The following is a 9,883-nucleotide window of genomic DNA, read 5'->3' as shown; positions in this document are numbered from 1 at the left end:
ATACATTTTTAGAGTTTTAACTCCTTTAGTTTAAGAAAAGGATAGGTACAGTCAAAATTTCTATAAATAATGTTTGCAATGTATGATTGTCCTACACTGTCACTGACTGTGGACTGAAGAAGCAGACTGAACACTTCGGCAGCTCTATCTCTACCTGGCTGCCTGTGTGCAGGCTTTTACTACAGTAACACAAACATACCTGGGGCAGAAACTGGCAGAGGTTGCTGACTTGGATGCGCAAAGCCTTGACCTCCTCTTCCACAGTTTTTTGGTTACAGTGTTTTCCATTCAGCATCCACAGAGACTGATTATTCTCCACATGAATCTCTCTGTTAATCACTAGATTACCACCAGTCTTGAACCTTGAACAATGACAATGAGGTTGATTCTACATTTAGATACACTTAACACTGGGGAGAACACACAGAATATTAAAAACAGTCATGAAATCATTACATGGTCAATGTGAGACTTACAGCAGAGAAACATTTAAGTTAGTGTATTTTTAAAATGCCAGTTTATTTTAATAACATGGATATTTCACAATATCAAAATGGATTCATCAGCATCTTCTGAACATATGGAAAATAAATAAACATCACCATCTAAAGGCTTAAACTGTTTTAGTCAAATGTGTGTCTGCAATTAATTTCACACAACTCACAGTTCAATCTCAATAAATCCTTTAGAGCATCCACGCTTGACATAAAGTCCAACCTAAAGAAAAAAAAAAGAAACAAATCCTTTTAACAATTGTCATCTGACTTGTAATAAATTTGTCAACTGAGGTAACTAAAATAATTACACTGGGGGCCCTTGATACAGGGATATGAAACAAACCAGTACACTTACTAGGGCTTCCCCTAAATGCTTGGAAATATGTTCCTGTCACTCTTTTGTATTTAAATACAGAAGCTGTTGTGGTCAAAATCACCACTGAAATTCATGCCATTTGATTTTCTGACAGTCTAGTCTAGTCGGGAACAGCTCTAACGTTTACATCATACTTCTATCATGCATTTAAGTTTACTCAGTGGTTTTCTGGAAAGAAGCTGAGGCCTGAACAAGTTCGCAATGCACCAACATACAGTATATACCAGTAGCTGTTATACTGCTGCTCACCTTGTCGCCTCTGCCCAGGAGAGCAGTCTTACCAGCCAGACCCAGACAGATGGCACAAACGATGCTGGACTTGCCAGTTCCATTGGCTCCAACAATCATGTTCAGATTAGGTCCAGGGTATAACTCAGAGTAGTCATAGGTCCTGTCAGAGTACAGAGTAGACATTTAAGGTTCACCAGCAGTGTTTTATAGCAGATTTTGGACACCTTGCTCAAAATAAAGGCCACCTCCACTAATACAAAAAAAAAAAAACAATCTAAGGAGGACCCTCCAAAATAACCATGAAGTTGAATAAAGAGCTGGTCAAAACACGCTCAACAAAAACAGAGTACTATAACATTCATGAAAGGAGAATTGTGTCGTGATTGTTGTCTCAAGCTGCAGTAGTTTTTATAAGAAGTTCCTATATGGCGCCAGATCAATGGCTTTAGCCTTTGGCACTGAAAAATAAAGCTTGGTATTGAAAACTGTAACTGAAAACAAACAAAACAAAACTGAAACTGTTAGTTTGTGATTAATAGTAACTGTAACGTTACACATCTGTTTTACAAGACACTCGTGGAGTGATACGTTAACTGGTTTCTAGCAACTGAACAACTTGGTCATTTTTTTAGCGTTAACAAGTTAGCATGTCTGCTAGCTTAACTAGCTGTCTACCTTCAGACTGGTGGCGGTTTACAGACGTTTTGTATTACCTAGCGACAGCTAAAGAGGAGGAACTCACAGGAAGTTTTTCATGGTGATTCGAAGTATGGATCCTTCCACATAACGACCCTGTCCGGCGATGTCACCGTGCTGACTGGCTGACAACATGCTATTAAGTGTCTGCGTGCTTCTGGTAACATCACCAAGCCGCTCTCTTTTGCTGGGCTCTTCCATGCCGAATATAAGACCCTGACCAGGAAACTAGAAACGGTCGATCGACGTCGCGCCCTCCGCCGAGTCGTCGCTGAGAGTTGATTGGACAAAAGTGGTCACGTGTAGATACAACGTATCCAGTTATCACCGACTCATCAGAAGTTGTCTATTTAATGTGATGAATAAAAAAATATAGAGTTTTTATAATACCCACTAGTAGACTACTGTATGGCTAGCGTACCCCATGAGCCTCCTGTTTTAAGACTTAAAATCCCCCATTGTGGGATTAATTGTGAGAGTAATATTCGATTGTTCTTGATTTCCTGGTTTTTCTTGATTCCTCTCAATACTATTCTTTTTTGTCTTGTTCCTAGGTATCTTTGTGTCTCAGGGACAAACTGTGGAAGGTCTATTCTTGTTTTTGATTGTCTCTTACATGCTATATTTTGTCTAATTTCTAGGTGCCTGGATCTTGTTTTCTCAAGATATGTGTATGGTGTTTATTCTCTGGTGTCATGTTTTGTCCTTTACTGCTGCTGGAACACTGGAATTTCCCCACTGTGAGATCAGTAAAGTTCAACCTTACCTTACCTTAAAAATGTGAACTATTTAAGATGTATAGGCTTGAGCCAACTTTCAGGGACCTCTAAGTGGGCTAGAGGTTAAGTTAGAGAAGTAACTATGGTTCTGTACATTCCTGCCAAATAGTATTTAGGAGGGACTACCGCAGAACGACAGTGAAACCATTGTGTGTCTTTATGTAGGATGGCTTTCACTTGATTCCTTTGTCTGTCTGCATTGTTTACTGCCTGTTTATTTATGCTGCATTGTTTGCACTGTTTATTCCTTGTTAATACTGCTTATTTTGTTATACTAGACAGCCTTATGTTGTTTTACTGTTTACTTGCCCCTTGCTGTTGCTTTGCATGGGGATATGTACATGCACATTGAGAGCCTCTGTACTAGAGTCAAATTCCGTGTTCAACAATAAAGTTGATTCTAGCACTGACTCCTGAAGTCTTAACTGGCTTTTTTGTTGTTGTTAAATTAGGTCTCACAATCCTCCTGAAGGCTAAACGTACAGTTTGTCACACTTGATTGACTGTAAACGTTTGGACAGAGACATCGACATCTCTTGTTCAACATGAAACAACCAGCTCGTCTCTCGCGAGCACGATGCAGGTCACTCGGTTTCAAACAGTCAAAAAAAAAAAAAATCACTGTCCAGGGCTCCTGGCCGCTTTTCGGTTGTGGTTAGATCAGAATCGCCTCTTTACTCACTGCCTACTATGAAGTTTGAGATGAACCCAAACTCACTGAGAGCTAGTATATCTGATCAATTCATCACCTCTGACCACAACACGAAGCGTGGTAGCCCTGAAAGTTATAATCTCGCCTGCTGCTCATCGCCTCGGAGGCTTGCGAGCGCTTTTCATATCATTTCTGATCAGAGCAGAGCCGGACCCAGACCAGATCAAATAAGATCACTGTGTAGATTTTCATAGCCTATATAAATTACACATTCACAAACAACCGCACACACACAAGACAACACTCATAACGACACGCACCACACACAAGACAATACTCATAACGACACGCACCACACACAAGTCACTCACACTATGAAAAACAAGAACATCCGGGTCGGGTTTAATGCTAAAGCCGCAAAGGCTCATGGGACATAAAAATCAGACAGTAGTTGCATATCGCCCTCGTGTGGATGTTAACGAAACTGACCTCCAATTGTATATATTCTGATTTAATTTCTTGCATTAAATGAAGAAATTACGGTTTTTAGCTACATGGATATCTATATAAAAACAGAAGAAGTGTAACATCTGTTATTAAACAATAAATAAGTGTAAATGAATCATTTAAGGCCCTGCGATGGACCGGCGGCCTGTGCAGGGTGTACCCCGCCTTTCACCTAATGCCGGCTGGGATCTCCCCCCCGGGACCCCGTTCGGGACTAAGCGGTATAGAAAATGAGATTAGATTAATCATTTAAGAATTTATCTACTTGTCATATAGGCTACAATGTATAGTCACATACAGATTTACACTCACACACACACACGTTTGCACCTATACTGTCGTGTAACCTACAATAAATACAGACATATGCACACACACACACACATAGTCAAGACAAAACTGTCTGTTCAGTTGCTTTTACCCTGGGGCTGTTTTATTCATTTGTATCAATGTATTTGTTGTATTTGTTTTGCATTTTTACTCAATGAACAGGACAGCATATTAACTTTAGCTGGATAAATAGTATAGTATACTTTACCTATGTTGCAGTCATTTTACTTATGTAACATTTATCTGTATTGGCCCAATAAAGCCTTTGTTGTTGGAGTCTCTGTCTTTCTTAATGGGCTTGGAGATATACTGTAGGAGTCGACTGGTGCAGTGCCTTGTTGTGGTGGTTTTAAGCTGCACTTGTGTCTGCAACAATTAACTAATCTAGTGTCCCATGTGCCCTGTGGGGGCTGTGAAGTAATCTTGAATGGCATAATAAGATTTCAGTGTCTACTACCACTACTGAATACTGCCAAATGGCACATAGAGTCTGTCGATTTCTCATCAGCCGCAATGTTAGATTTGGATGCAGCAAAGAAATAGACTAAAAGATCTAAGTGAGAAGGTGTGATTTTTTTTTTAAAGAATGGACTAAAACACTGTTATCACCATGGAGGGGACAAATGCCAAAAATGTGAGTTCATGCAATTTGGCTTATATTTTTAGTTGTGTCTAGTGACTGAAAGGCCGGTGTCTGGTTTGGTGGCCATCTGTCTATTTTAGTTTTTTTTTTAACTTTTGGTCAGCCTGTAATTGTAGCCTCAGTGAGTGTATACCTATGCTTTACTTTGAATCCATGTCCAGTAGACTTTGTATCCTTCTTATTATTATTACTAAAATAAAAATGCATGCATTTTTAAAGGACACTGGCACAATCTAGAATTTTTCAGAAAATTAGGATAATTCATTGAGTCTCTATTAACTTTTGCAATTGCTTTAGTTAGGTTATGTTGTCATTGAAGATTTGTATCCACATTAAAAGATGTCAAACATAAGATTCAGTAAGTGTGTATATTCTATCCTCATGATCATTTTCTGAGTTGTATGTATATTTTAATGTTCCCTTGATTTTCAAATTATTCTGGTCGCTTCAGAAAGCTGATGGAGCCCCATGTTGTACTGTATGTAAGCATGAGACATAACACCACCATAACATGAAGACATGGTTGTTGTCATTTTGATGGATTTATCTTGTAATGAAACTGAAAGAATTCTAATACAAGGTCACCAAAAGGTTAAGATTAATCTGCAGGCAGGATGGAGATCCTGATAAAACACAACTGAACCACCAAAAAGAAACCACATTTATCCTTTGGCTACTATCAGACACTCACCTCAAGCACTTACAGCTCATCTATGAAATACTGTGTTGACGTCTCTGAAGGTAAAATTAGTCAGCTAGTAACAATATAATCCAAAACATTTGTGCTAGAGGAAAGGGCAAGTTGTCAGTGATCAGATGGAGTGGTTTTGCTGGAATCCATCCCAGCCCTGACTGGAACAAGTGTCCAGTCCTTGGCCTTGTCCCTTCTCAGCAGGGGTCCAGGAAGAGACACGATCTGGAGATTTATCTCAGAGACATGAACAGTAAAAAGCACAATACCAAATACAAAGCCTGAGGATCACAGTAGTCAGCTGTAGGGCAGTTTATAAACAAAATATACAATCACAGCGGCATCTACCATCTGTTCCCTGCTCAGTCCTTCCCTCCTGCTTATTTGTGCTCACTGTGGCAGACATTTGATTGTGTTATAGTGGGAAGTTTTTATCCCATGTTATGTAATGAGTGCAGTAAATGCAGATATTTATATGGTCTTCTTTTTAATTACTGGTCAAACTTTGCTCATGTTTCATCAAAAGACAACTGAGCTGTTACATCACTGCTGTGCTCCAACACAGCTCACCTGCTTAAGCAACACAGCAGACATTGTCCCTTTTAGCTTTTATCTAATTAGTCCATTCAGATGAAGATCAAAATAAAGATGGTTTGACAAACAAGCCTTCACTATTAACATGTGTATCTCAGCTAGTGGCTGTGAAATAATTTATTAACATCACTAGATTACTAACTGCGTGTCTCCATGTTTTTTCTTCTTTCATGCTTTTTAACTGTCTAATTTGACAGAAACCAGGATATGGACATCACAAAAAAGGTATGTTAACACACAAACACTGAACTAAAAAGGAAATACAGTTCACAATAGTGTGGATTAGAATACTGGTTTGATAGAAGGATCACTTGGCAATTTATAATAAAATATTTGGTTATTTATTGCATTTGACCTATCACAAGACATCAGTCAGTCTATTTGAATGACTTATTATCTTTACCAGACACAGCGAGCCAGATTTACCCAGAACTGATGTTAATTGCCCAAGTTGTCACTGAAAAAAATATTTTTTTTAATCTGTGATTATGCTGCCAAATGACTTTGTGACTCAAATGATTACAAATATACTAAAACTCATTTACTTGATAGTCGACTACTATTTGATAGCAATGTAGAGCCAGTGCTTTTCTACTGATCTGTCTTCAGAGCAGCTTTCAGTTAGTTGTATTAGTATAAATGATCAGAACTAAGGAGTTAACACTAGACAGCTGGGGGTTTTTTTGTCAGAGACCTCTGTTGGCCGTCCACCACTGTCCCGTCAGTCCACAGCAGACTGTAGCGGTGATGAGATCATTCAGCCCAGAAAGCTGAATGGCTCCTCAGTGGAGACACCGAGTTATCAGAACCTGCAGCGGGAGCTGCTGCTCAGCCATAAACGGTAAGGTCAGACACTAAAACAGATGAACTGTGTTTGTATGTGTGTGACTATGGCTCTCACTGACCATGCAGGGGCCTACTTCTGGAGGAGAAGCCGGAGCTGAAGCGAGTGTTGGAGCAGCGCAGGCTGGAGCTGCATAAAGAGGCGGAGATGGCACAACGGCGGCCATCAGATCTGGAGATGGAGCTTCGCAAGAGGCAGCAGAAGCTGCAAGAGGTCAGGACCTGGGACAGAAGCATATAAGAAACAGCTGAGAGACATTTCACAAACTTCTTATAATACAATATTATTATATTATATGTATATTATAATACAAATAAATTCACTCTGGCTCATGGTTGTTCATGAAGATGGTTTGAGCATTTGGATTGTTAAGGCCAATACCATGACTCAGTATAGTCAAGTACTGCTTAAGTAATTTTGAAGCATTTGTATTTTACTTCTTCATTACTACATTTAGTGACCGCTGCTGCTACTGATTCATTTTCAGATTCAGATTTTACATTAAAAACACATGATACACCTAAAAAATATTAAGGATTTTTAAAGGTAAGCCTGTGCTTTCTAGCCTTTGTTACCTATTGTTAACTTTTCAATTAAATAAAGATTTGCCCTTTAAACTTTTCAGATGGTTTCATTTAAATAACAGTTTAATTCAAAAAGCTCAATTTATCAAAGCAAAGATGAGAGAAAAGTGCAAAAACAATGAAAGCAAGTGTGTATATAAAACTATCATGTCATGATCTGAGAAAGTATATATTTCACTGTTAAAAATGCCAAACTGTTTTCTATTAAAGGTTTCACCAACTGACATCATGTGCTATTATTAATCAGCTCTAAATCCAACTATGTTTATGGCTGAATAGCCCAAAGATTTTATCCAGCACAGCTCTTCTGAGGTTGAATGAGATTTCTAGAACAGCATTTACGCTCTGGGACATTAACACTATCTTTTTGAACTTCAGTGATGGAAATTTAATAAGTGTAATCTCCTCTTAGTCTGGACTGGTCAATGGACTGACCTGTTCTTTGCTTTTCTAGTATGAGCAGGAGGAGCTCAGGCGAAGAGAGAGCCAGCAGAAGATCCCAGAGTTTGTCCGTGTGAGGAACAACCTGAGGCGCACACAAACATTTGAGCAGTGACGCTCTCAGACTCCCATCAGCCCCTGCAGCTGGCCACACATCTCTTAGTGGATTTTAAATATCGGAATTTGTGTAAAAAAATCATGTGCACCAGCAAATACACAGTCTATGTTTAGAAACGTCTTCTTAAAACTTAATCACAGCTCTGTTTCTGGTGAGGAAGTGGAAACTCATTTTATTCATAAAATGTAGAAGAATATTTATCAAGGGAACATATACAGTTCAGATGATGGAATTTTTTTATGTTTTTTTTTTTTTACTTTAAAAAAAAATCTATTTGTGATGTTTCTTTCTAGAATAAACCAGCAAGTTGTGGTTTGTTCATCATTGGGATTAGATCAATTAAGGGGTTAGGGCCATTCTTTACGTTAAAGGACGTTATGTGATTCCTAACAGAGATATTTCTCAAAATATTTGGTTTTTATTTATAAAAATTCACCAGTATTATAACAGTTCATATTTGTTTTTTTGTTTCTGTCACAACTTTTGATTTTTTAGCATGTCCATATGCTGTGAAAATAAAGGCATTTTGGTTTGCAGAGATGCTTTGTTTTGCTGGACACAATTCAAAGCACCGGAGACTGATTTGCATGCAGCTCTCTCCCTGAGGACTCTCACGTTTCTTTCACATGGATATGGGACTTTGTTTAATTAGCTGATCTTTTCATTCCATCACGGGATGAGAGGAGAAAGCACGAGCCATCTGGAGCTGGCTTTTCAGGATATATAGGCAAAGAATACCCAAGGGCCTGGTTAAGGCACTGGAAACATTTGGCATAGTCAGGAAAGCCACCGGCTGAAGGCAAATATAAGAAATAAATGTAGGTCCAGAAAAAAAATGAAGAGGTACAAACTTATTTTCCCATATTTGTATATTATAAAAGTGAATTATTATTACTAGTGCATTATTATGTAAGCATTTTTATGTTGTTGCTGTTGAGGTGGAGCTGATTCTATCCAGTTTTATAGTTTATAACAGCACATCATATTTTATCTCATTAACTTATGCTTTATACTGAGAAGTCAGTCTGTAACAATACATAACATTTTATAAGTTCAAAAATCTGAATCTGTAGTGTAACAAGTAGGTGTCAAATATATGTAGGACTAAAAAGTACAACACTTGCCAGTACTAATCAAATGGAAAGACTCTTACAAATAGAGCTATATCAAATACAATATTTGAGCAACTTTTGGCCTATTCTCACCACTGGCTGTATAAAACAATAAAAAATAAAAAATTGATAGGCTATAGATATATGAACTAATGTGAAATTATCCCCAAGCAATCGTCCAGTGAACACCAGTAGGAGAAATAAATGTACTTAAGTACCCTAATTAGCCATTAAATTTTCATTTGTCCTATTACATTTTAATGAAATCTAGGACTTGGAAATAATAATGAATGAACGACTCAAACTCGGTCAAACGTGACGTTTTGGTCCTTTTTCCAGCATCAGGACGGAGAATGGAATAGAATGGTGCTGCTCACCACTAACAGCAGCACTTACTTACCAGCTGTCCTGTTTGTTTTTTTTAACCCAAAGTTGTCTCTCCCTCCTGCCATTCATCTTTGGTGCCCCTTTTCAAATTAAAAGCCCCCTCTGTGAGTCGCGTGCTGTGTCAATACCCAGATTGTGTCTGGAAAGTCAGCAGCGTAGGACCGAACCACTGAGAAGAGTCCGGGGAAGTAGGTGGCACGAAAAAGCCAACCTTTCTCGATTAAAACTTACTTTAGTAAAAACGAACAATTTAAGAGCGATTTAAAGGGACCTAAGCATTACTGAACTAAACACCAGGACAAATTAGCTAGCAAAAAAATACTACTAAGAGAGATAATTCAAGTTGTCCCCCCTTCACCGAGAAAGTAGATTTGGCTGAAACAGATGTCCCGAACACTGCT

At 38.4% G+C, this 9,883-nt stretch overlaps 2 protein-coding genes across 2 annotated transcripts in view; one reads left to right on the top strand and one right to left on the bottom strand.

Annotated features, from left to right (window-relative positions):
• The window catches only part of smc5 (structural maintenance of chromosomes 5), a 12,951-nt gene extending 10,845 nt beyond the window's left edge, over positions 1 to 2,106 (bottom strand). Inside the window, exons 1-4 of the mRNA XM_020620058.1 lie at positions 1,847 to 2,106; positions 1,123 to 1,264; positions 665 to 717; positions 200 to 362 (exon numbers count right to left, since the gene is read on the bottom strand). Of these exons, the coding sequence (XP_020475714.1) occupies positions 200 to 362; positions 665 to 717; positions 1,123 to 1,264; positions 1,847 to 2,001 (513 nt within the window). The 5' untranslated portion in view covers positions 2,002 to 2,106. The remainder of the gene's footprint in view (positions 1 to 199; positions 363 to 664; positions 718 to 1,122; positions 1,265 to 1,846) is intronic.
• Positions 2,107 to 4,678: 2,572 nt separating this feature from the next.
• Positions 4,679 to 7,980, top strand: LOC109968908 (protein FAM107B). Its single transcript, XM_020615481.1, has 5 exons — positions 4,679 to 4,702; positions 6,194 to 6,221; positions 6,687 to 6,837; positions 6,909 to 7,053; positions 7,879 to 7,980. The coding sequence occupies exons 1-5, from the start codon at positions 4,679 to 4,681 to the stop codon at positions 7,978 to 7,980; spliced, it is 450 nt and encodes a 149-aa protein (XP_020471137.1).
• Positions 7,981 to 9,883: the final 1,903 nt, after the last annotated feature.

The sequence above is a fragment of the Monopterus albus genome, unplaced genomic scaffold, assembly GCF_001952655.1.
Source record: "Monopterus albus unplaced genomic scaffold, M_albus_1.0 scaffold6.1, whole genome shotgun sequence".
In the NCBI taxonomy this organism is placed as follows: domain Eukaryota; kingdom Metazoa; phylum Chordata; class Actinopteri; order Synbranchiformes; family Synbranchidae; genus Monopterus; species Monopterus albus.
The sequence above is the reverse complement of the archived record's forward strand: the minus strand, read 5'-3'. Positions and strand labels throughout refer to the sequence as shown.

Excerpts from the sequence above, each read along its gene's own strand:
- LOC109968908 (XM_020615481.1), top strand. The coding sequence starts at position 4,679 with ATGGAGGGGACAAATGCCAAAAAT. Across the intron at positions 4,703-6,193 it reads AGGGGACAAATGCCAAAAAT|AAACCAGGATATGGACATCA; the intron begins GTGAGTTCATGC and ends CTAATTTGACAG. Across the intron at positions 6,222-6,686 it reads ATATGGACATCACAAAAAAG|AGACCTCTGTTGGCCGTCCA; the intron begins GTATGTTAACAC and ends TTTTTTTGTCAG.